Source organism: Podarcis filfolensis, assembly GCF_964270895.1.
Source record: "Podarcis filfolensis genome assembly, chromosome: 3".
NCBI lineage: Eukaryota > Metazoa > Chordata > Lepidosauria > Squamata > Lacertidae > Podarcis > Podarcis filfolensis.
The window spans coordinates 58,660,637-58,688,332 of record NC_139606.1 but is presented as its reverse complement, the minus strand read 5'-3'; the positions used below and the strand labels follow the sequence as shown (position 1 = coordinate 58,688,332).

General features: G+C 41.0%; 1 protein-coding gene across 13 annotated transcripts in view; it reads right to left on the bottom strand.

Moving 5' to 3' along the window:
• Window positions 1-27,696, bottom strand: part of LAMA2 (laminin subunit alpha 2) — a 359,840-nt gene that overhangs the window by 127,180 nt on the left and 204,964 nt on the right. For 7 of the 13 annotated variants that reach the window (XM_083607541.1, XM_083607530.1, XM_083607532.1 and 4 more), the window contains 6 exons: window positions 24,876-25,003; window positions 22,869-22,955; window positions 16,028-16,239; window positions 11,919-12,025; window positions 8,105-8,285; window positions 1,951-2,087 (listed from right to left, as the gene is read on the bottom strand). In XM_083607541.1, coding sequence (XP_083463667.1) covers window positions 1,951-2,087; window positions 8,105-8,285; window positions 11,919-12,025; window positions 16,028-16,239; window positions 22,869-22,955; window positions 24,876-25,003 — 852 coding nt within the window. Of the gene's footprint in view, window positions 1-1,950; window positions 2,088-8,104; window positions 8,286-10,127; window positions 10,392-11,918; window positions 12,026-16,027; window positions 16,240-22,868; window positions 22,956-24,875; window positions 25,004-27,696 lie in introns of all 13 variants that reach the window. The other 6 variants (XM_083607529.1, XM_083607534.1, XM_083607536.1 and 3 more) reach the window with 1 other exon arrangement.

Below are 27,696 nucleotides of genomic sequence, written 5' to 3'. Positions count from 1 at the left end.
TTGAAATCATAAGATGTGTTCCAAACCTCTATTTCGCTCAGTATATATGGCAGCCAAATTCTGGATTGTATGTATCTGGGACCACTAACAGTTAAGAATTGCCTGGCAGGCTTCTGTGTAGTCTAAGAATTAAAGCCTATTTGGAGCAGGAAGCCTGCACAGTAAGTGATGCCAGAGGATAATGCCTACTGGGCAAATTGTTCACCATATGCAGAGTAAATTACAATCAAATGTAATGTTTGTTTTGCAAGGAGGAAGCTTCACGCAATCTTCCCCTGCCAGTGAGTTATGATGGGCTCTGAAATCGGCTCCACTAAAAGCTCAAGTGGAGAGGGGGCAATCGCACCTTGCCTTAGAGAAATTAGTTGCCATGCGTTAAAAGGGAAGACTTGGCTGACATATCATTATTAATTTAGAGAGTGCTGTGGCAGCTGCCATACTAATGCACTCATATAATAGACAAGGCGAGGATAGATAGAAGAGATCCCAGAGCTGAAACAGAGGTCCTCAACCCCTATTAAGCTGGTTTGCAGAAGCCTGGTGATCTGTGTGGTGAAGAAAGGCAGAGGTTTTGTGAGAGGAGCTTTACAACTCAAAAAGAAAATAAATTATTCTGCATTAGTTAACTGGTTTGAATGGCCATGAAAAACAGCCTTTTAAGAGAGAGCACTGTGGCATTTGAGTGCTTGCCTACACTGAAAGAAACTACCACAATGTTAAGTTAGGCCTCTTTATGTTCCTATTAATGATCATTTGTACACACGCTTGATATGTGGTGGTTTTAGTCTTTATAATGTCCATTTCCAATATATCTCTAAGAGACGGTAATTTTGATTCTTACATAATGAGAGGGACCTGGAAGTGAGAGAAAGTAACTTGCCTGAGGTCACACAGTGAACCTATGGCAGAGGTAGGAGGTGAATCACATCCAAAGCCATCATGATATTCACCAGACTACAAGTTGGCTCAAGAAAGACAAAACAAAATACTTTACATACGGCTCATCCAGACTTCTGCTTGTCCCACCACTTTCCCTCAGGAAAACTTGATCTTTACTGCTGAATCAGGGCAAACGTCAATCAGTTTCCCTGTGGACTGACGTTTGGTATGATTCAGTGAAGAGTGGGTTTTCTCGTGGAAAGCAGTGGGGCAAACAGAATCCATGCCTAGGAAGTGTGGGGCAAGTGGAAAACCATGCTTTCTAGGTATGGGGCAAGGAGAAGTGTCAACAAACCCATAGTCAAGTCAATGATAAAAGGCTTAGACAGATCCTAGGGCCTACACATGGCAGTACCATGGATCCTTCATTTTATTTTATTTTATCACATTTGCATCAATCTTCTTTCACAGAGCTCAGGGTAGTATACATGGAGACGATTCCAATCTATCCTCATAGGTAAGTTGGGTTGAGTACCAAATGAAATATTATTTAGGAGATTCACAATTGATCCTGTAACTCAGATAGGACCTCTATTGTATCTTTGGCTTCAGTTTTTAATTGGGACAATGTAATACCAACTGCAGTTCTAATACTGCTCATGAAGACTGGTATCCTTGAATGACACTCAGAATTCTATTAAAATTGTGCTTGGAACAAAGAAAGCTTTGTCAGACACAATACAAAGCCGTCTGAGTTATCCTTAGGCTCACTTCGCCTTTGTTTTGTGAAAAGGGATAAAATTATATCCAAATTTGGACAGGCTGTCCTTCTGACTTCAGTACACACAGCTGAAATAAGGTACATGTGGAGTTCGAACACTTTGTCTTCTGAAAGATGCAGCTCCAATTCAAATATAGCACATCCTGTCATCTGGGCCAATGCCAATGCTCACAAAAGAGAACTTCTATGATTCTTTAGAAAACTCCCACTGTGTTTTTGGTTCCAAAGACTAGTAGTTTACCACATGGAAAGCAAAGAAACACACAGAGATAAAATACAGGTTCACTCACCTTGCACCCGCTGATAATGTCATGACCCCAGTGATTTGGTGCACATTTATCACACCTCTGTCCTACAGTATTGGGAGGGCAAATGCAACGGCCAGTGTGTGGATCACAATTATTACCAAGATGGGCACACTCACAACCTTCATGGGGAAGATGAAGAGAAAGACAACACGAAGCACATTGTTTAAAATATCTGTAGAAAGCAAATTCTGTCGTCGTAATGTCAGTTGTCCAAAATCTTAGGTTTTTATACTGTACTGTGACGTTTCGTTTTATTGTTTGACGGATAATTGTTTTGATCATCAACTCTATCATGTTTTATGGTTGTATGTTATGTGATCCCCATGGGTGGTAAAGACTGGTCCAGAAATGAATTAATAGTAATAATAATTTATCTGTAGCGGGTGCATCTAACCATGGACTGGAGAGATGAAAACTGAGCCAAAGTCATGTACCCAGTTGGGTCTGATATAGAAATAATAAAAACAAAAGCGGTAGAGTTCCAACCATGAACTATGTATATGTGCCCACATCATGAAATGCCTGCCTGAGACTTTACAGAGACATCACTTGCCACATCTATCAGCTACATGAGGCAATACATTGCCAGCATACTCTTGGGGCTCTAGCTATGCCTCAGTCTCTTTTCTTCTAATGACTGAAATATAGAGTATGAAACACAATTTTAGATAAATGCTATCAGGACTGAGCAAACATTTTTACTTCTGAGAGCCAAGTGTGGTGGTAAGTGGTCAGTCAAGGGCCGTATGCCAGTGGATGTGACTGGAGCCCACACTCCCACCCCCTCCATTGTGATTTACATGGGGAGCAAAACATGTATATCACCCTTCCCAACACAACTGCACTCCCTTGTCTGCCAATATTTTTTTGATGGCAGTGTGATTTACATGAAAAACATGGTGCACAGACATAACTGTGCATCCTCCTTCGCAATAATGAATTCATTCATTCATTCATTCAATTTATATACCCCATAGTTCCTCTCCAAAGGCGCCTGGGGCAGCAAACACATCTGTGGTAAAAATGAAACCACGTGGCAGGTAGCAAACATTGAAATATAGTGGGTTTCTTGGACACCTATAGTGGGCTGCACTGAGGGCCTCTGAGACCCATAGGGTGCCCACCTGTGCTAAGGTAACTTATTTGGTGCTGGAATGATGGAAGTGGCTTGCTAGAATGGGGTCATTCTATTTAACTTTTGTCCTGCTCATAAGCTTTGCCTAATGAAGCAAGTATCCGTTTGGGGGGAGGCAATATTCATACTGTAAAAATGGTATGAAGAAAAGAAGCTCCCTAGTGACTATCTAAACCCCCCACTTATTCTTGGCTGCATTAAATATATATATATATATATATATATATATATATATATATATATATTTAAAAGAGAGGCAAGAATTCCAATCAAGATTCCCCATCTCATTTAGATACAGGGTCTCAACCATGAATCAACTAGAGACCTGGCTGGCTTTGAAAATCTAATAGTATAGTGCACCCTCATATCATGCTGTCTTCTCTCTGAATGGAGAGTTGCTTGCTGGATGCAGTTTTGAAGTACCATAGAATTAATGGAAGTTTGTGTATCTCTTTGGAATATTCTTAAGCAGTCTGAAGGCATTTGGCTTTTCTCAGGGTTTTCAGACATCAGTATCATTGTCTTTAATTAAAAAGATTAACTGGTAAGCCATTATGGTGTTCTTTCCCCTGCCCCCTACAATGTACTAGAAAATGAAATTCCAGAACTCATTAAAAGTAGAAACAGACTCTCTTTATATCTCTTGCACATCTTTGGTCTTCAAATGTCAATACTCTGCTTTCCCCCCTGTTTTGCTATATATCTGCCAGATTTATTATGCCAAATGACATTTCTTTCTATCATATTTCATTTCAGAGATGTAATGGCACCAGTCCCATAAGGGGGTTCTTCCCTTGTTAAAATGGCTGATGTAGTGGAAATGAAGCAACTTCTGTGGCTAAGAGATGCTAGACTGTAGAATGGACTCCCGCGAGAGGTGGTGGACTCTCTTTCCTTGGAGCCTTTTAAGCAGAGGTTGGATGACCATCTGTCATGTATGATTTAGTTGAGATTCCAGCAATGCAGGGGGTTGAACTGGATGACCCTTGGAGTCCCTTCCAACTCTGCGATTCTATGATTCTCCTCTCACAAAACTGACAGCAGTGTCCATCTGCTTGACAGAGGAAGGGAAGATAATCCTTGTGTACATCAGCAAGCATTCAGCCCATCAATGCACAAAAACATTTCTGGATCAAGGCCAATTTCTTTTTTCTGTGGAACTCATATTCACCATTTGTCCCTGTACTTATGATACTATATAATTATTCAACTTTTTTTTTTCAGAGCAAAAAAGCTAAGAAGATTAAATGACTTTTCTTTTACTCAGAAAGTCTTCTGGGTTTCCCCATTCCCCTCCTGTAAAATAGAATTATTTTGAGTTGCTGGTTTTAAAGTGCTTATGATTTGCTGATCTGTGTCTCAAATTAAACATTAGCTAAATCCAGGAATTTCATTTAAGGGTGCATACAACCACTAAAGAGAATGGGAAACCCCAAAGAGATGTGGGGCTCTGTAAGTGCCCTCCTACAATTTTTATCCATTGCATCTGCCACACTGATGTCTCATTGTGTGACATTGATATCTCCTGCATGTGTGTGTGCCAGAGCACAATTTATGGTGAAAATGTAAATACAAATTAGTACATCATTCATTTCTACCATAGTATGATTGAAAATGCAACATTTTAGAATGAAGGAGCCAGAGCTAGACATTCTGGAATAAATCAGGTATCAGTTGCAGAAAGTTTTCACAAAAGAAAACAGCTTTCCAAACCTGCAACTACTGCAAAAAATGACAAATCACAAAGATCATTCACTGTGTTCTCGTTCCATCCCCATTTGTGCTAAGAGCCTTAAGACTACAGTTACCATTTGTTTTTCATTTCAAGTTTTCTCTTCCGTGAATCCAAAAGTTGACCTCTTACCCTTACCAAGTGCTGACATGTTTAAACTTTTACACAACAATAAACATGTCTTTATAGATCGACTCTTCTTGTAAGGGAACACAATAGCACAGAGCCATGGTTCAGCATGCAATCTGTACAACTTTTAGGAAATATTCATCTGCCCAGAATGTTGCTTTTTTGCTAGTTCATAAATGGAATGGATTGAAATCACATTTAATATCCTTTAGGCCACTGCTACACTTAAGCAGAACAGGTAAGGGATATAGTTCAGTATTGCAATCCAAGTGTATAGATGAATTTCCAGATTCAATTCCTGATATCGCTAGTTAAGAAGAGGCTTTCTTTTTTGTGGGTGTTGGTGGGAATCAGGGTGGTGGTGGTAAATACCTTGTTGTCTTAGACATTGGAGACAGAATGCTAGAGTAGATAATCCTGGGCCAGATGATCTATAATCTGATTTAATATCCTATGCCTACTTCCTTGCAAGTCCCATTCAACACTCTTCTGAGTGAGTAGGACTGGGCATTATCACACACCCATGACATAGATCAGGCACTCCAGAGTAGTGCAAATGTAAAGAGTCTGAAGGCCAGGAAGAATAAATACTTTATTGCATAAAATGCAGGGGTATGAGTTTCTGGCTTTAAGTTTTTAATGAAGAGTAGCTCATATGAATTGCTGAGGAAAGAGAAAAAGATTAAGACTTAAATGGGAAGGGTTTCTATCAATCACACACTATTAAGGAATATAAGCTGACCTGTGTAATTGCATCATTTGAATGCTTCAAACTAAGGATGAAATAATCATTCCTCAGATAGGCTTAATGTTACCCTTTTCAGCAATTCTGCCCAATTCAGCAACTTGTGTGCATCCACAATTTCCCTATGGAAGTTGCTCCATTGACTATTGTATCTTAGACTGAGAAATCTTTTCGTTACTCATATAGGTCATACTGAAATTGCAGGTCCCATGAGGATAAATGTGTCCTATGGAGAGATGGCTTCAGACCCAAGGGAAGCAATGTTGCACGGAGTTTTGCCACACACACAAAAGTTTTAGTCCGGGGTTTTTTTTTAATGGGAACAAATTAACATACAAAGATCCAGTAGCACACAGGAAAGTTCACATTTGTGGACTTCAGGAGGCTCTCTCTGCATTGTGAATCTTTCCCCAATTTTCTAGGTCAGATACTGGGAGAATGATGCCTTTGGCTAAAGTTTCTTGCTGGAAGGAAGGGTGAGGGACAGAGCAGAAACACTGTCACTTTAGCTTTGCCAGTAGATAAATGGAAAAGTAAAGGAACCCAGATTTGATGTTATCTATATGCTCCTTGCTCCTGCTCAGCAAATAAAAAATCTAATTCAGTGGACTGCAGTCTTCCTAGACCTATGACCCATTTCTAACCTCATCAGTTAAGATGAGAACCACTTTTAATTATCCCCCCTCTCTCGCCGTCTCTCTGACTTGCCATCATGTAGTCAAGGGACAGGGAAACTTTGGTCGTCCTGATGTTGTAGGCTAGAATTCTCATTATCCCTGACCAATGGCCATGCTGGCAAGAGGCTGAAGGGAGTTGAAGTCCAGCAACATTTGGAGAGCCACAGGTTCTCCACCCTCGAGGTAGCTATTGGGCCATTTTCTTTCTTGGAAGACCCAAGCAGATCAGAAACTGTGGACAAATTCAGACATGTGCCTATCCTGTGACAGAGAATCTTACCTCTGAGATTTTGGTTTGCTGCTGAAAGTTTTTTTATAAACAAATAAATAAATTAGGAACCATGAGGCTGCTGGCACAAACCACCTTACAGAAAGTTGCAACTCCATTACACCACCAGTTGAAGATGAATGACTTAAGGGACGATGTAAGAGAGTGTGCTTTGGGAAGTGTGAAGCACTTAGAGCAAGAGATGGTGTGTGGAGAGAGGTAACCATGTGGAAGAGGGAATGAACTGCCATTTTATTTTCTTTCTTATTGAGCTCCACAATGAACACAAATACACAAAGTAGGTGCCACATAGAAATTAGTTGCAAATTTTTTTTTTAACTGACAGGATTGTTTAAAAGAACTGAGGTACTTTCATGTCATTATATTTTTTCATTTAAGCTGACAATTTATTATTTCCATCAGTTTCACCTGGTAACGCTTAGGCTCCATTTCTGTGGTACATTTTGTATAGATTAACTTGCACCTCCCAGAAATTGGTAAGGAATATTTTCCTCTTGCATTTACCTTCTGATGTGTCATGTGGAAACAGAAGAGATATGCAACTAGACTACACCTGCTGGTTTGAAATGCAGTATGTAAAGCTAGACTTTTGCACCCATTATATTCTACTTGTTTGACCTAGCTCTGGGTTGCTACATTTATCTCTAGGTAGCTCCAAGTCAAATGCTTATCATTTGTAAAAAAAATAACATATTGCAAGGGAAAATAGTACAACAGGAACATCACTTTATGCCAAACCATATCATTGGTTCACCTAGCCCAGTAAAACTGATGAGCAGTGGCTCTCCAGATTTTCAGCCGGCACCCTTTCCCCAGTCCTATCTGAAGGTGCCATGGATTGAACCTGGAACCTTCTAAATGCAAAACGAGTGGCTTGGGATCAGATTATTTAAGAAACTGCTTCTCCGTGTATGATTATCCCACTCTGCATTCACTATTAAGATATTTTGCACGGGCCTTATAGGTTCTAAGGAAGAACACTTCTTACAAGCCACACATGATAGAATTGGTTACTAGAATAAATCTATCCTGGTGTGTGTGTGTGTGTGTGTGTGTGTGTTTGTTTTTTTTAAAGAAATGCAAAGTGCATATTTTGGCGTTAACCTTGGACATTTGTAATTCTCCTTGTCTTTAGAGCATAATGCTTGCTTTGCTTGTGTTTTCTTCATTGCGGATGGTTTATGGACATTAGAAAAAAAAAAGATATGCCAGCTTTGAGCATTTTGCTACATGTAATTTTTTAAAACAAAAAATAAAACAAAAACTAACTTACATTTAATAAAAAATTTCCCTAGAGTTAAATCCCAGAGAAACAGAATGTGATGAACTCAGATGTAGTGCTGGGCCTGAAAGAAGTCTTTCTCCTCACACACAGAATAAAAAGGAAAGCTCCCCATCTATTAAATGAAAGTTGATGATCTATACTTACGGGTGCATCCTCCTTCTTCAAAGCCATAAAATCCATGAGCACAGCGGTCACACTTCTTTCCTCCAACACCTGGCTGGCAATGGCACTGTCCAGTCTCATCACAGTCAAAAGATTTGGATCCAAATGAATTACAGTTGCAAGGAACACAGCCTCTGGATGACTGTACGCCAAAGGTTCCAGGCTGTCACAGTAGACAGAGGGAAATCATTTAGCAGAAATAAAAATAGCAAGCCATGCTAAAGGAAAAAAGTGTGTGAGAAGCACTGACTCTTGAAGGGTCAATGGATGTGAATGAGCCACTTTGTTTAAGTCCTAAGAGGTTAAAACAAATAGGAAGGTTCAAATCTGGCACCTCTCCTTGTAGCCCAATTTACCCAGTTCACGCTTGAAGTCTGAAATGAATAAGATACCAACATCTGAAATACAAAAAAAGACAACTCTGAAACCTCCAAAGTTAATTTGAAATCTGATTCATTGGTCCTCATTAAGGAATCAGTATAGTGTAACACCAAGCATTCTAAATTCTGAACTTGGTTCTGCTCTAATGGATCACCTTGCAAAAGCAACTTTTAATATGCAAAAGCAACTTTTAATATGTGTCTAATAACAAAGGATGAGCTAACAGAAGAGTCCTCATTTGGGCTACCACAGGGCTTTTGATTTAATGTGGTGGCTATCACTTTTCCATAGGACACATACAGCCATTATTCTGCCTTGCAGAGTTTAGCTTATGTGGCCTCTGAGGCCTTTAGATGATGTGGAGGCCAACTGTGCACATTAAAAATGAGATAGGGAAATGCCTCTCTTCCCCTCTCCGCAGACGACGTCCCTCCTTGCAATGCTGCTGTATGGCATAGAATGGCAAGGATTTTCTGTTAAACCTGTATCACCATGAACCTGTATTAGCAGTAACTATTAGTGCAACATCATTGATCCAAGCATGCTCACAAATCCCAATTTGTGCGTTTGGAATGCTGTGTAGGGCTCAACCATTGGAAAGTCCTGGCCTAAATTCAGCCCCATAAGTCTACCAGGTAAACTAGAGGTCCTTGGTCCACCAACCCTGCCTGTTCAGAAAGTACCTCAGAGCAAGGTTCTGTTCAATACATAAGCTTCAGTTATCCCTACTTCAGCATGGGATCAGCGGGCCTTGCTCAGATTACAGGCGCAGAGGCTGAAGTTGCTTCCCCATGCAAAGCCAAGTAACAGCAATAAGCATGCAATTTATCCACCATTTCACCACTGTATATTATGACTAGTACTATAGCATCATATCTCTCACTAAGAACAGAAAGGAATGCCTCAACATGCAATTAAACCAGCAAGCACCCGCCCTCTAAATCACCAGTTTCATAGGATAAGTAAATCCTGTTTATAAGGGGGAAAGGCAGAAAATCAAATTCCATTTTAGATAAAATTGTCTGCTTAACCTACAATTAACTTAAGAAGTTGGGTCAGTGGCTGCAGTGCACCTGTGAGGAGAACTACAACTTCACATATAAAATTATGCTTTGTTAACTATTTTCTTACTGAGATGGTGAATTATCTAATAAGAGTGATACATTTTGTGTTAATTACTATGCGCTGGATTCAACTAACTGGTACCGCTATAAGTAACTCTTTATAGAGAGTTACCTGAGAACATTACTTTAGGTGAATTCAAGTAATCACAATAACTTAGGTTACGTGGGTTACTAATATTAGCCAAGTTCCTTTGTAACTTGATTCTTACTTATCTGAAAAGTCAGCATTCAAAATTCATTTTTTTCTCAGATACCCCCCTCATTAATTACCTCAATTGCCTGATGCACCACACTGCAATAGCATGGGTCCTGAACTTCAACTAAATCCCAGGAATTTCAATGGGATTTGTTCTCTAGTGCATATTGTACCGGACAATGTTTTGATGTTGAGAGAACACTGACTGTTTTCTAAATGGTTTGCTTCTACTGCATTGTTAGTGTATCACAACACAGACACATGCTAGAATGCAATGCATGCTGTACATGGTCTTTTTGATTACCAAAGAGGCAGGTTTGAATGCACCTCTCGGGCACCCACTTGCACTGGAGTAGCCCCATCTCTGATGAGGTGCTCTGATTTGCTGAGCCGGTAATGGGTTTTCCTTCTGGATATACACCTGTCTGCTCAGCTCACATCGTTTACCAGCGAATCCTGATTTACAGATACATCTCCCTGACACATCACAGTTTAGTGACATGGATCCTAGAGGATTGCATCCACATGGTGTACAGAATTGCTTTTCTGGAACCCAAACATAACCAGGCTTTTGAAGAGAAAGAGAGGGAAAACAAGTTAGAAAACAAAGTTGTACAAGAAAAGGTTAGAAGAGAGAGAAAGAGCAAGAAGTCTATTATAAATATTTGTACACCAAACAATTTGGTTTTCTTAGTGTACATATGGAATTAAACTGAACCAACTAAAGATTACATAAATTCAATGGCCTTTTGTTTTATACTTAAAACTATCATATGCACATCTTATAAAGTCCAGTAAGCTTTGCTCTAAACTACAACCGATAATGCTCCAGTAATGTAAACACATCCGTATCTAGTAAATGAGCTAATGCCAAACATGATCATAATGGGGGTTGAATCCAATTGTGCTCCTTCGCTCATGCAAGAACTTTTGACCCAGTGGTCACCTCTGCCAATGTAAGGGAGAGGCAATTTCCACCAACTCCATCTTACCCTGCAGCCCGTTGCACCCCTGAAAATCTGTTTCAGAAGGTTGGGGGACCCTCCAGAAGAGGCACAGAGGGTGACAGTGGGTAGAAAGAACTGACAAAAATTGGTTTCCTTCTGTTGGATTAAAAAGCCATTAAAAATGGAATTCTATCCTGAGAGTGCTATTGAGATGATCATGTTACTTTTCAAATCCCAGTTTTTTACTGTTGACATTTTTTTCCTAGTTCTCTTAATGGCTTCGTATTGTAATTTCCCCCATAGAAAGTTAAAGTGCTCTAATGAAACATTCACACAGGAAAGAAGTAAAATAATCTTTCAGGAGAAGCCTTTGAAGTTCCACAGATCACCACAGCACAGAATCACTTTCCTATTTTTCTGGACAGCCTTACCCATTTATTGGGCCAACCTGTTTCACTCATTTCAAATTGTTCATTTCAAATGCTTCGAAGGTTTGCTTTATTGTTGTAAACACTGACATAATCATTGTGATCAAGGTGTGAGATGAGTGGTCAGAAAACAGATAACCAACTTAACCTCTTTTTTAAAAAACTAAAGCAAATGGACATTGAGCCCACAATTGCACTGAATGGTAATTCTAGAAGCCAAGAGGGTTGTTCCTTATGTTTTCTTTCTGAGAGACCTGTCTGTAATTTGTTTATAAAATTCAAAAAAACAAACATGTGAATCATGATGCAACAATGCAAAAAGGGGGTGTTCCGCCCATTTTCTTTCTTTCTTTTTTTCATGTCAAATATTATGTCAGTTTTTATTGTTTGTTTTGCAAAGAACTACAATGTTCCTTTATATACATAAAAAGATATTAACTATTCATGGTGTACATTTATTTTGTTTGACTTAAATTTTAAAAGGGGATAGATTCTGTGCACCACAAACAACATGTTCCAATTAGCACCAATAATGATTCCAGAAAGCCTTAGAAATAAATTCTGAGAAACATATCAAAGGCAGTTAGCATCCTTAGTTCTAAGCCCAAAACCACCCTCAACATTTTATTTGAACAACAACAAAAAAGAGTCGTTATAATATACGCAACACATAGAAAGGGGAGGGAAAGCAATAAGGATGGATCAGTTTTTATGGCTTACCTTACACTCATCACATCTACGACCCACCACGTTGGGTCTGCAGTCACACTGCCCAGTCTTAGAGTTGCAAGTCTCTGAAAATGAGCCATTGAGATGGCAACGACAAGCTACACAGAAATAAGAAAGGGTGGCATAATGTAATGCATGCTGGCACGCTATGATATGTACATGAAACAAAATGAACTCCACTTTTATTGTGTGTGTGTGTGTGTATGGGTACACACACACACACACACACACACTGTAACTCTGTTCTTGGTCTACAATTAGCCACACAAGAGAAAGATGAGCGCCACTGCCCTGTCCCATTTTTAATTGACTCAGAACCATGCAACTAGAACCCTGCCATGAGCACACGATCCTGATTAAGTCGCTGATGGCTTCTTCTGTATTTAATGGCAGATGCCAGGCTACACATTCTACATGAAAAAGTCATTGCCTGCACAGATAATGGGATTCTAGTACCAGATTATGTGACTTTTGATCACAGGAGAATTTTAATAATATAAATACACCCCTGGGAAAGCCACACAATGCTGTGGCCTAGTAATCCCTGCAATGGATTACTCCAAGGACACACCACATGGGTTTCAATGCACATCCATCCAGTATTTCCTTTGGCCACTTCCTACTGGGTAGTGGGTGCCTCTCCCTCCAGACAGTCCCCCTAAACCATTTAGCTGTGCCTCAGATTATACAGAATGTACAGTCATTAGGGCTTTACTTTCTTTTCTTTTTTTAATCTGCCTTGAAGACCATGCAACTTTCAGCTGTATGAATCTTGTGGTGTTTCCATAATTAAAAGCCAGTTGTGAAATAATGGACAAAAAGATCTGGGCTACTGGTTTGTTACTTTTATTTTACATTTTTGTTTCTTAAAAATAATGTTTAGGAATAACAGGGCTGGTGACAAAACTGAGCTGCCAATTGAACTGACTAATGTAAATGACCCCAGCAGGAAGGAAAGAAGGGAAAGGGAGGGGAAAAAACCACAGTATTTTGAGAGGAAGACTCTTGCTTTGCAAGTTTTCAATCACGAAGTTGATTCTTTAATGAAAAGGAAAAATTGAAAGCAACAAAGCATAGGCACAGTCCCTCTGATTTCACAGCTTCAGGGCAAACTTCATGGAAGCCTGCCCAAGAAATATGCAAAAAAGAAAGCCTAGTCGTAATAGGAGGAGAAATAAATTTGCGGTAACTGCAAGCACAAGAACATTAATATACTGAGAATTTCTACTATGAACTCAGCTAATGACAAAAAGCAAATAATATAAATATACATTAAAAAGCTATCTATTTTAATGTTTTTTTTGTATATATTGTATGTTTTCACTCCACACAGAGCCTCCTATACAGCTGTCTCTGTAGAGGAAATGTTCAAAGTTTCAGCCATGTCAATGCCTCAAGGAAAGAAGCACAGCAATGGGAGTTTCAATTCTGCTCATAGTTTGATTTTTCAAATCTGCTGCTTTTTAAATGACAGCCTTAAAGAGCAAGTCACGAGGCACCGCACCAATGAATTATTAATCAACTCCAATGCAGCTGCTGAAATTGGAACCTGTAAAAATCCCAAATGTGCAGAAGTGGTGGTGGTGGGGAAATCTTATGAAAATCTTATTAGTGCGAGAGACTGAATTGATCCACAGAAGACTCTACCTAGATGGAAGACAAGGAGTGGCTATGTTTGCATGGCACTGTATTGCCTTGGAGATCCATGAATGAGCTGGTTGAAAATTATATTTAATGCTGCCAGGGGATTCTTTGTAGATCAGATGTTCTGTGCCAAGTGATCAGCTGGGGATTAACTGTGTTATGTATATGGTTGGTGAGAACGGGTGAAGGTGAGGCGCTAAGGATGTGTTTGGGAGATGCTACTGCAGAAGGAAGTGTTGGCATAGCTTCCATCTCAGTTATCTTGCTTAGCCAATAATGCCTTAACACATGGAATTGTTACCGTATTTTTGTACCGTATTTGCTTTTTACTTGTAGTGTTCCTTTTAAAAGGATATGTTGTTTCAATTTTCCTCCAAAATTTTTTCAAATTAATTTTCCAAATTATTACAAATCAAACCAAATTACTTTAATTTAATACAATTAAATTTCCCGCTCCAGTTCTGAACATATGATAAATTTTAATTATGCTACTTTAAACCATGGACATTTACTGCACTTTTGTATTTGATATTCATTTGCAAAGTTCTGTTCTTATAGTTTGCAATGTTGTACTTGATATTTTAAGATTCACCGTAAACCGGTAAAGAAATTATCTAAATCAGCGATTTCCAAACTCCCCTGCAATGGATCTCTCAAAAATTGCTGATGGCTTTAGCAGACCACGGAATTATTTTTTTTTTCTGCTTATTGTAGGAATTATGATGTGCTGTGCTAGATGCTGTATTATTTTTAATTATATTTCTATTGCTTCTTTTGTTTCTTACATTGTATTACAATTTGAATTCTCCAGAATTTTATAGAACTCAAATGGTAAGTGTTCTTCACAGACATGCTGTGCACCACCTGAATAAAGCTTGTGGACCACTGGTAGTCCACAGACCAGGGTGGGAACCCTCAATCTAAATACAGTCATACCTCGGATCCTGAATACCTTGGTACTCAGATGTTTTGGCTCCCGCACGCCGCAAACCTGGAAGTGAGTGTTCTGGTTTGTGAACGTTCTTTGGAACCCAAACATCTGACAGGGCCTCCGCAGCTTCTGATTGGCTGCAGGAAGTTCCTGCAGCCAATCAGAAGCTGTGCTTTGATTTCCGAACATTTTGGAAGTTGAGCGGACTTCTGGAACGGATTCCATTTGACTTCCAAGGTACAGCTGTAAATCAAATACATAGATAAATAAAAGAAATATATCTCCTACCTTTACACCAAATGAGTCACTCAGTGGGAACAACAAAGCAGTACTATTGCACAATCTCTTTTTTAATACCAGTAGTGACATCCTTCTGATTAGTCACGCACTGTGACAGACACTGAACATAAGGCAAGCATCCCCAAACTCGGCCCTCCAGTTGTTTTGGGACTACAATTCCCATCATCCCTGACCACTGGTCCTGTAGCTAGGGATGATGGGAGTTGTAGTCCCACAAACATCTGGAGGGCCGAGTCTGAGGATGCCTGACATAAGGGCAGAAGAAATATGCAAAAGGAGTTGGCAAGAAAAGGGCAGCCTTTACCTTCATTTCCTCCTCAATATGCTTAAGGCAACCTTTTGTCAACCAGCAACAAGGTAAAAAGAAAGGTTCTCCTAAACCCCAAACCTGTGGCCAGCTTGACTAGGGGGAGAACGGAAAGAATACAAGGCTGCTGCATGTGCCTGTGTGCATATGACAAGATCATCATTGTGATGTGCATTTTCTTCCTCTTGCTCCACATAATTGGTTGCCGCTGACAGGGGAGAGAAACACTTAGCCAAATGGTGTCATGACATGAGGTTAGCTATATTCAATCTTATGAAGAGGGCAAGCTCAACACAGTGCTGTTATTTTCATACCCTTGTTTATCATCATCTCATTTAGTCTGGCCTAGGAAAGCAGATGCAGCAGGGAAGAATTCTGCGGTTCCTCTCCAGGGCTCCTAGCTTTTATTCCCCTATAGCAGGCTATTTGAAACAAGACTGGTAAGGGAGCAAGCCCTGTCCACAGATGAAGGAAGGCATCACAGGCCATAACAGGGACAACAGGACACCCTCATAAAGTTGATTTTCCGCAAGGGTGAAAATGGGTCCCACAACGTCATCATGACAACCCAACTGTCAAACCAGCTCACTTATCAAACGTGTGGCAGGGTGAATGGACTGGATCCAGTTCTCCACCCTTGGTATAATCTGAAGTTCAGATGCCCTCTTTTAATATGTAAAATGCTGTGCGCAAGTGATAGAACCACAAAATTAAATAAATAAATAAATAAACAAAGAATGACCCTGAATCTAGATAGCAAGTAAGGAAAATCTGAAGTAACCGCATTTTGGATAATGTGACACTTACTGTACGCAATACCATAAAAATAAATGCATGTTCTGTTTGACAGACCGTCATGCGCTATGCCCATAGGGAATGAATGCATTCTGACAGGAGAAGCAGGATTCCAAGACTTACGTTGACAGCTCTTTACATCAACAGCATCTCCGAAATACCCATCAGCACACTTCTCACAGTATTGGCCTGTTGTACCTGGCTTACATATCAGACAAGCTCCAGACAAGCTGTCACAGCTGCCAGGAATGGAGAAGTCGAGGTTGTCATTACACTGGCAAGGCTGGCACGATCCCCCTGGTTTTAAAGGTTGTCCAAAATATCCTTCTGCACACCTAGGGCGACAGACATAACATCTTAAAGTATTTACATTGACCTGTTGGCATTTTTTTAAAAATAACATTGTTTACAGCTCTGTTGCCTTACGAATCACTAAAGACAGCTTTATTTTCTCTCAAGTGTTTCTCAGAGTTTCCCTACCCACCCACCATTCCCATCGTTTTTTTCAGTTTCCTTAACAGCACTGAAGATTCATTACTAGCTGAAATCCTGCCAGCTCCACCAGTTATTAGATTTCAGGGAGGGGGGGGGACCGCAGAAGAGCAGGGAGAGGGCGAGAGCTGGTCACTGAGGCTGAAGATGAGAAAAAGCATAATAAGAAACCTGTCTGTTACCACTCCAGTGGAAATCAGATTCATGTGGAGAACCCTTTATGATACAGCCCATCATGTGCAAGTATACAAGCAAGAAACTCAACTGTGCCAGCTAACCAGCAAATCTGATATACTCCGCCATGCAACATAAAGGGTCTGGTTGAGAAAGGAAAACAAAAAAACCATGCAAATTGACAATGAAATAAACTGTATGCATAACAAGGGGTGGGAGCACGCATGCTAACACAAGAAACCTTTGATTTCACCCCAGGTGGTGGATCTTCAGCATAAGACTGCACCCTTAGAAATAGTTGTTAAACTGGGTGAAATTGTATTATAGAGGTTTTGTTGCCCCTCTGCTCCATCAGCCTGTGCTTACAGTGGCCAACCAGATGCCTGTGGGAAACCCTCAAGTAGGATCTGACCACAAGAGAACTCTTCTCTGCTGCAGTTTCCAGCAGCTGTCATGCAGAAGCATTACTGCCTCCAACCATCATGGCTAGTAGCCATTGATAGCTCTCTCCTCCATGATTTTGTCTAATAGCCTTTTAAACCCAACTAAGTTGGTGGCCTTCAATGTGTCCAGTGAGAGCATAGTTCCATAGTTTAACTATGTGCTGCATGGAAAAGTCCTTTCTTTTATCTGTCCTGATTCTTCCAACATTCAGCTTCACCGGATGTCCACGAGTTCTAGTGTTATGAGGGACGCAGGTGGTGCTGTGGTCTAAACCACTGGGCCCCTTGGGCTTGCTGATTGGAAGGGTGGTGGTTTGAATCCACACAACGGGGTGAGCTCCTGTTGCTCTGTCCCAGCTTCTGCCAATTTAGCAGTTCAAAAGCACATTTAACTTTTACCTAGTGTTATGAGAGACCAATAAAAACTTTTCACTATCCCCTTTCTCCATGCCATGCATAATTTTATAAACTTGTATCATGTTGCCTCTTACTTGCCTTTTCTCTAAAATTCCCTAAAGCATCTGAGCTGGCAACTCTTAAGTAAGTGGATGGCAGACTAGATGCTAGTTTTCCTTGGTTTGACTAAGCAGGCCTAGTCTGTTCATGAACTACATGGAACCTGTAGAACAAAGGGCCTCATATGGCCAGTCCAATGCAATTTCTGCAAGTATGCTGAGATAATACAGATGGCTCCTTCAATTGCTAATAATTTTCGCCTTCGCTTATCAGGGTTCATTTCTTTTGCTCTGCCCATCCTCTTTCATTTAAGCTTTTGTCTTGTATCGGATAATGCCAGCAGAAATGTACAAAGCCAGTCATAAGAAGAACACCCAGAGGATTTGTGACTACTGATGTGCTAATCATAAATAACCCTTCTACTAATGACAATCCACTTTGATCACTCCCCTCCCTCCCTGCCCCAATTCTCATCATTTCAGACTCTGCTAATTAAAGTTAACATAAACCTTGGTCTCCTGGCCTTTTCCAAGTGTTCTGGAACCACATTCTACTGATGTGTCTTGTGATGAATCCCAAATAGCTTTCAAAAGCACTGATTGCTGGGGCGGGGGAGGGTGGGGAGAAGTGACCCTAATCCTGTGTTGTCTCCCTTTTGCTTCCTTTTTCCTTCTCTGAATTTCCTGGTAAACCCTAAATGTTGTCTACTTTATAGCTCCGTATGTTTCCTTTAGGAATTCTTCCACTTCACTCACTCTCTTCTGATCCAATGGGCTGTGCTCATGAGAACCAGCACAGAGGAACGAGTCATGTGTAACATTAATATCTTACATTAACAGGGAAGTCGTATCTTTAAACACAACAACAACAGTGCCGAATGGCTATAAGGAAAAGAAACAGAGGAAGAAAAATGCAGATATTATTAATATTATTGTCTGCAAACATAACATGAAGGCTGGTAACATCAACCCCGCCATGTGGGAATCCCTTGCAGACGACTGCAGTGCCTGGAGACAGGCCATAAAGTCATGTATCCATAGCAGTGACCTGAGGAGAATTGACCGCTGGGAGGAGCGCAGAGAGAAGAAATGCCTTGGTGCATCTGTAGCTGCACAACTGGGTGCCTTCATCTGCCTCAGCTGTAACAAACATGTCTCTTCCTCATTGGTTTCTACAGCCACAGCAGGCGCTGTAACCTTCCAACAGCTTGACCTCACCCACAAAGGCACACTCCTCCATTGTCTCCCGAAACAGTTGGATGCCAGCATCATTATTGTTGGGAAAGCTTTTTTGGGGGGGGGGGAGGACATTCTTGTCCCTCTTAGATGTAGCTATAAACTAGAGTAATATCCTCCACATCTACCTGGCAGGCACATATAAGCCTTTTTCTCCCTAGGGTACATCCATTCAAATTGCAGGATGGATGGAATCACAGAGCATCAGATTATGCTATTCAACCTGAACAACTTGTAGAATAGCAATATGAATGAGAGAAAACCATTAAGACTGTGTACACATACATGCCAATTTTTGAAACAACTGAACAGCAGTCATTTGTGTAGGAATTGGGAGGGGGGGAGTTGTTAGCCCAAGGGTGTTCTTCATACTTAGTTTTTTTGGGGGAGGTTGCAGCTTAACTAAAACTTCAGTATATCTGTACACTTCTCAGAGTGGTTCATGAATCCTGAATTATTTTTTTAAAAAATTAAGGAACATAAAGTCAAATGACAATTTTGACTCGTTGTAAAGGCTGTTTTTGAACTCTTTGTCATGAATATAGAAGCAATCACATCATGTTGCTTCTAGTTTCCTGTCACTCTCCCTCCCCATTTTCTGCTGAATCTCCCTTTGTAGGTTATTTCAGAATGCCCCCTTCTTACTCACTACTAAGGTAACATTATCAAAATGTCTGGCTGCTTGTCTCCGCCCCTCCCCCCCAACTGCTGCCTGTTCCTTTCTGAATGAATCTCTAGCCTTAGTCCTTTCCTTTGAGGCTCTGAATTTGAGGGTCACTTTTCTTGCTGAACACGTGTTGGCCCACAAATGCCCAACTCATCTTCAGTCCTCAGATGTGCTTGTTGAGAGAGAGAAGATGGTGAGATGGGAAATAAAGAGAGAGATAAGAACTGAATTTTGCCAAAGGCAGAGAGACAGAGAGCCTCAAAAGCAAGGATTAGGGCACAAAATTGAAAGCAACAAAGGGACAGTTGAGAGATTTAAAGAAAGGGATGATGCTATCTTATAAAGCAGAAGCATTCTAAATGTATGGAAAAAGAGAAAGCAGAAGGAATGGAACAGCAAAGAAAGTGACTGCTAGAACACTAGAGCAAAAGGAGTACAGAATGGGCAAGTCTGTTTTTTTTTTAGCAATGGGGGCCGATGCAAAAAATGAAAAAGGTACTTGGTAATGACCAATCCAACAAAATAAACAGAAATGCAGCCCAGAACTCGATCTGCATATAAATAAATGGAACAATGTTATTGATAACAACAAAAATCCTATAAAGTATTCTTAATTTGCTAGCATTCTAAATACACAAAAGGAGATTTATTGCCAACTCTAGGAGTGAGAAATCATGGATGGTTGCTGCAAGACAAAACTGAAAATAGAAGACGTCGGGGTAATTTTAAAGCAGTTAATTTAATAGCAACATGACTCAGAGCTGCGCCCCCAAGCTAAAAAAGAAAGATGGGATTCCATGCAAATTCCTGAAGTTATTACTCATTCACATATGATAGTATATAAAGACAGCTTTCAAAATGCTGGCATGTTGTTGTTGTTTTCATAACCAATGGCTCGGTGCATTATTGTGCAACTTGTGACAATTAAAACAGATACACACTTATTCAAATTCCTTCCTTGCTGCTAATCTATGGACTACCCTCCACTCAAGAAATACTACTTGTTGCTTATGGGACTTGTCAGTGACCCCCTACATTGACAAACTGTCACAGAAGTACTCTTCGGCTGATTTGTTCTTGCATTCATTAACTCCACAGCCCTTAGGTTTGAGAGGAGGGTGATGACTTGCCAGCGAGACAGGAAAAGATAGACAGAAATAGCACTCAGCAGCAACAGCCATAGTGATAAGTGGGTGAATGCCTAAGCCTTCTTTTGGCAGGTGCTTTTAGCCAAATATAACACCAAATGAATGTACAAAGAAAGCGTGGGCTTGGTATTTGTTCTGAGCCTTCTGCTTTGACTTTTAATGTTAACGAAGCATATGGCTAAATGGCTGTATTTTCTAAGATCAATCTCAAAAGTCTTTAATTGAAAGGAACATTCTACATTTGGAACCTCCCCCACTCCTTTTACACACGCCATACATTCTCCTGAGGCTTTGCAAATTGCTGACTGCTTGCCATGTATGCTTAGTACATGAGCTGTATTCTTCTTTCCAAATGTCAGTTCTTCCACATTTTAAGGTTCAGAGGATGAAAGAACCTGGGTTTTCTAACTAGAAATAATGAGCCGTAGACTTTCAGTACAACCCTCACCCCCCACCCAATGACTGGGTTTTCTTTCATATTGGGTAATGTCTTCAGTGATGTCATTCAGGAATGGCAATATTGAATTTAGGTCAGAATGATGAACAGTTAGAGCACTTTGTAGGGTGTAGCCATATAACCCAATGAATTGGGCAGTAGCCAACATGTTAAACATTCCAGCTTCCATCACACCAAGGTAGTGGTGATCAAGAATATTAACAGGATTTGTTGGGCCCAGCAAACTGTGTGCGGATCGGGCCCTTTGTCCATTCTAATGTGTGTCTGGATAGAAAATCACTTCAAAACACCACTTATGAGACCTTGAGCTCCCTCACTGATGAAAAGCAAGATAATTATAAGCATAAGAAAAATAAGACAAATTGGTATTTAAGAGGTGACACTAACTTTGCATTGTTTTCATTATGTTCTCACTTCCTATAGTAACAGCAAGTACAAGGAAAAGAAGTAGTTTTGAGGTGTGGTGGCAACTCATCTCAACATGGGCACACTTCGAAGACATTTTCAACCTTACAAAAAGAATCTGAAAAACTCACGGCTGCAATCTTTCTTTGGGTGCCAGCTGCTAAGTGTTGTTTATAAAATAAACGTAAAATAAAGTGGCTTTTATCGGGGTGACTCCAGAAAAACTAGTTTGGGAAAGTCAAAGGTAGGCAAAGACCATTATTAAGGGTGCAAGGTTTTATTCTGTGCTGTATATGACCTTAATATACTGGGAAGTATTTTGGGGAACACTACCAACCTCAGTAACATTTTGAGTTATCCCTGCCTCTCATGGACTTTCAATTTACAGTCATTTTTTGGTGGTTGTTGTGTCTCAAATCAAACTTTCCAGAATATCATTTTCCAGAACAACAGGGCAAAGCGAAGGGTTGTAACTTAGTTGTAGTGCACATAGTTTGCATGCAGAAGATACCAGGTTCAACACCCAGTGTCTCCAGACACTTTATTGTAATCAATAAAGTTGTGGCCTAGTTCAACCCAAGACCAGTCTCCTGTGTTCATTCTTGTGGCCCTCCCTTCACCTGATGCAGCCATTAAGTGCCTGTGCTGGCAAAGCCTTCTGCCCCCATACCTTAAAGAGCCAATACAAGTCACTGCAGACAAGAACAATCTAGAAGGATCAGTAGTCAGATTCAGCATAAGCCTGTTTCTTAGCTGAGGGTATGCAACACAAGATGCCGAATTTCATCAAAATGGGATTCTCTTAGGGAAAGACTGATCATATACCCAATTTCTACATTTGTCCACCCTCAATCACTTTGGAAACAGCGTGCCTGTATCACGTTGCAGGAGAACAAAAACAGCCCCTCTGAAATATTTTTTAACACTGCAACTTTATTCATAGCCTTGTAATTTCACATGCTAAATAGCCAAATTCAGAGGAGAATTAGAAGCAGCAAAGTCTGAAAATATGAGTTTTAAAGTAGTTGAGACAAATCTAGCTTCCACAATTATATTGTTTGGCTCAGCATTAGGAGATGAAATAGCATTTCACTGAACAACTGATTAAATACACCCTCAATATTCAAGCCAAATTAGGAACACACAAAAATAACAACGGAAACTAACAGGTGCACAAAAATCCAGCAAAAAGAATCCCATCAAGTAATACTACTTCTATGGAAAATACTTTGTTTGTAGCTTAATGTTTATCTAAAGCATTAAACAGAAACGATTTTCGCAGGCCTACTGAGCAGAGAACAAATCTGCTGGACAAATGTGGAAGAGACAATGGAAATTCTCATTTAAATAGGAATCTTGTATGACATCACCACCCCACAATTCTGACTCTGGGTGCATATGGATGCTTGAATACATAGAGGCTTGGAAAAGAACCATGAAATGAAGTTCTGTTAGACAAAGACGATAAAATCCTGTATGGCGCTTACCTCTCACAGCGTGAGCCAGCATACCCAGGGGGGCATTCGTCACATATTAATCCACGACTCTGATCCAAATGACATGTTGGGCTAAAACTTTGTTGTTGATGAAGGGCCAGAAGAGGGACACAGAGGAAAGATAAAAAGACATTCATTAGCAGCATAGTTGCTGTCCTTCCTCAGAGAGCGCTGCTTTTACAGGGAAAGTCCTTCTGGTCTCACACATGGAGCTTAGGTTTGGCTCCAGCCGGTAGAGTTTGGAATGACTCTGCTATTTCTGCCGACACTGAATATAGCTCGAACGGGTGGCAGCATCCAAATGACATGTTGTTATGGGACTTTAGTCTATCAATGAGTCGCTACACCATTTAAAAGCAGGAATGTACAGCTGCTTGTCTGAGCCCTCCAGGGCCTGGCAGTGCGCTCTATCCCAGACTTTGTTCCCAAGTTAAATCTCACTGCAGCTAACGGACAATTGACTAGAAAGCTCGGTAAACTCGACTTACATGAATAGTGGAATAAAACTGCCGCATTAAAAACAGGGAAGGGGAAACTTTGTGATGATGTTTCTCATGGTACGTCAAAGCTGTATTTAAGTCAAGATCAATGAACGGTGATGACTTACACAATATTCTTTGGTATTCAGAATCAAGAGTGGCAACCTTTGTAGATATTTTCCATCCTTGATTCCTAACCTCCATGACTAAAGGTTAGGATCCTAATACAACTGAAAAGAACCAGAGCTACATGGAATTCTTTAAACTTGAGGAAGACCTGTAACCTCATGTATGTAGCTTTAATCATTGCATTAGCAATTATTTAATCATTGCAATAGCAAATGACAATTTCCTATCATTCCTCTCTTTCTTTCTTTCTTTCTTTCTTTCTTTCTTTCTTTCTTTTCTTTTTACAGATACATTATAAATGATAGTTAAATTTCTCAGCAACCAATCATTTGCATGCTTACAAATCCTCTGATAGTATTTTACTCTAGCTGTGTCCCTCTGCCTTCCAGCATTTTGTTTTCTGAGTTTCCCCTCTTTGAGAATCTGATTGACACAATGTAATGAGGTAATCTGCTGGCACACTGGAAGACACAGGCAGTTTGAAACAACAGGATATCTGTCACTCCACTATTTTAAAGAGATAAGGCCTCAATTATTCTTCTTTTTATTTCGCTTAAAGGTTTGTGTGTACTACATAGCCATTCAATTTGCCAAACAACCCAGCAGTAGACCGGCAGCCTTAGGACAAAGCCTTGGCTTAATATGGGTATAGTGGTGAAATAAATATAAACAAGCATTGATTACAGTCATTTCTTCATTTTGTGATGAAACTTTGCAGTATTGCAATACACACACACACACACGATTCTGATTGTGTCCTATGGATTGTCACGTAATCAAAACTATGCCACATTTTTTTAAGGAAGTGGGGGTCTGTGAAGTTAGCAAAAGAGCTCAATAGCAGTCAATTCTCTGAATCTGATGGATTGATTCTGACACCTACTCAGGCTGCACTTATATTTCACATGCACCCTTGCTGAGGGAGGGGGTGGGGGAACACTTGCATTCGGCCTTTCATTCAGCCTGCTTACTAATAGGGTATAGATACCACCAACAAACTTGTTTGAAGGTATACTCAGTACTCAGTTGCAGGGGCATAGCGTAGGGAGGGCCAGGGAGGCTGTAACCCCTGCCCTGCTTGCCACCAGGGGTCTTTGGGCCCCGGAGTTTGGTCTTGCCACCACACCCCCGGCTCCCTCGCCAAGGGCCATGTCAGCTGGCTGGGCTCCCTCTTGCTGCAGACGGGGGAGGGGGCAGGCAGTTCAGCACAGCCCCATGAACCCTCTGTGCCCCACACCCGTCCAGCGGTGGCAAGGGTTTGGCTGGCATGGTGGGTTTTGTTCCCCCTCCACATCCAGCCCCTGGTCCCGCCTCGTGTGTACATGTGTGTTTGTGTGTATCCAGGGTTCCAATAAAGGATGCAATGCCACTGCACAGTGGGTATACTTACTTGTTTGAAGGTATACTCAGTGGGCAGGCACACAGCTGGCAGTCATCAGGTTTCCCTTTAGTAGCATCTCCAAAGAAACCAGGAAGACATCTATCACAATACAAGCCACCTGTGTTGTGCTGGCAGTTCTAAACAGTCAGGGGAAGGAACAAAACCATCTTCTCAGAATGTAATAGAACATAGTTGATAAAGTCACATAGGACAAAGGCAGCCAACATGGTGCCCTCCAGATGCTGTTGGCTTACAACTCCCACCAACCCTGCCTATTGGCCTTACTGGTCGGGGCTGATGGCAGCTGGAATCCAACATCTGGAGGGAACCGTATTGGCAACCTTGCAGTCGAGCATGAGTACATCTTCTCTTTCTCACACAAACTCAGTTGGTAGAATATGAGACTGTCAATCTCAAGGTTGTAGGTTCCAACCCCACATTGGGTGAAAGATTCCTGCATTGCAGGGGGGTTGGACCAGATGACCCTCACAGTTCCTTCCAACTCTATGTTATCCGGCAAACATCACAATTTTGAGACAACTGTGTAGCCAGCCCGTGCTCCTTAGTGCTTCTTGCAGGAGCAGCGAGCAACTCACAAGAGCAGTTGTAGCAGCCATCACTATGTTTCTTTCAATTGTGCAATGAGCACCAGCTCAGCTCTGCTGCCTCTGCAAAAGCAGGTGATGATTGTGAAAGTACAGTGGTGCCTCGGGTTACATACGCTTCAGGTTACAGACTCCGCTAACCCAGAAATATTACCTCGGGTTAAGAACTTTGCTTCAGGATGAAAACAGAAATTGTGCAGTGGCGGCGCAGCGGCAGCAGGAGGCCCCATAAGCTAAAGTGGTGCTTCAGGTTAAGAACAGTTTCAGGTTAAGAACGGACCTCTGGAATCAATTAAGTACTTAACCCGAGGTACCACTGTACTGGGAAGGTCTGTGGTTCTGCAGCCCTTCTATGCAACCCATGTGTTGCAAAGCATCACAGGCCGGTAGGTGTGGTTTACAGAGATGCTGGTCTGAGATAGCTCAGGGCTTCTTGCTGGGAGCTCCCTTTCCCCCTTCCTTACCCCTGTGATAACATTTAATGAAACTGTTATCGTGCGGTAGACTTCATAACCGATTTCACTTCTTCACGTGGAAATTCAAAAACATTTTTATGCGAATTCATCCTAATATACACACTTTGCATGCAATTTTGCCTACTGTTCCCATTCTTGCAAAGTAATTTTCTGTAATGTAATGCATTTTTAAATTTTCACAGATATGGGCATCTTTCTGCACACTTTCCCTTGCAATATGCATTTTTCCACACAATACTTGGCTAGAGAACCATGCTGCAAAATAGTCAGAAGTCAGAATTCTAAAGAACTATGCTTTGGTTTGAATACCGTTTTAGAATCATAGAATCATAGAATCATAGAATCATAGAGTTGGAAGAGACCACAAGGGCCATCGAGTCCAACCCCCTGCCAAGCAGGAAACACCATCAGAGCACTCCTGACATATGGTTGTCAAGCCTCTGCTTAAAGACCTCCAAAGAAGGAGACTCCACCACACTCCTTGGCAGCAAATTCCACTGTCGAACAGCTCTTACTGTCAGGAAGTTCTTCCAGTTTTAGTTTAAGTTATTCCGGCTTCAAATGCAGGTTGAATCAAATTTCTTCCCCATCTCTAGCTGGGGCTAGCAGGAGTTGGAATTCAAGAATATCTGGAAGGTCCCAGGTTCTGCACTCCTGGCATACAGAGCAAGATAAACACTCTCACAGATGTGAGGGAAAGCAATAATGTGAGCTGTCCTTCAAAAATTCGTTTCTCACTCCCTCCCCCGTTCCACATTCTCTTGTTTGCACTTGAAGGTGATGGATTTTCATACAAACTCTGCCATGTCTTATTAACATGTATATGTGTATTTAAAAGCCTCCCCCCCCCCACATACATTCAAGGTTCAGTTATGCAACTCAAGTATAAAGTGAACCTCTGAAGGATTTTTATTATATGGTTTGCTTTCTGTGGCTTCATGTGAATAATTGTGTCCTAATGCTCTGATGCACAATTGTAACCATTTCTTGCTAAAACAGTTGCCTAAATAAGCACACAGAGAGACTTTGAAATAAGTTTTAAGACTGAAGGAATTTTATATTCATGAATAATACTATACCCGAGTTGTTCTTTGGGATGTAACTTTTTTTTATTTGCACACTTGCTCTACAATGATTTGACAAGCAGTAAACTTAATAGCTAGTATCCAATCCAAATAACTTTATGGATTGGATACTAGCTATTGGCCATGACAAATCTTAATAGCTCGTATTCTCTTGTTCAGATGCAATGAAAAACTTTGGTTCACTATTATGGGAATAAGATTAGGCATGCATTTGACTTGTGCATTTTCCCATTGGGCTGTCTTAAGCATATGCAGCGCCGGGGTGCAAAGATACGCCCGGCGCCCCCCCCCCAGGTTGCCCAGTCCCAGGCATGGAGGAGGGCAGAGCCCCCCGGCTGGCTCAGCATCTCGCTGGCTCGGTTGTCCCTGAACTTGTGGTGCAGAAGAGCCCGCAGCAGAAGAGCCTGCCGCGGTGCTCTGACTGATGGGTGGGCTCTTCCCCGGACTCTCGGCCTGGCGTCCCTGAGAGCCCAGTGCCTGGGCGCCCAGCACCCCTAGTGCCTATGAGCCCATCGTCCTCTCCTCCAGTGCAGATGTGAAGAGGAGATAGGAAGCTCTGGTTTCCATTTGGTTTTGTCCATTTGGTTTAGGCTTAACCTTAAAGTTTACTATCTGCACTTTTCAAAAACAGTTGAGTACATTTTTGTTCCAACAAGCTCTTCCA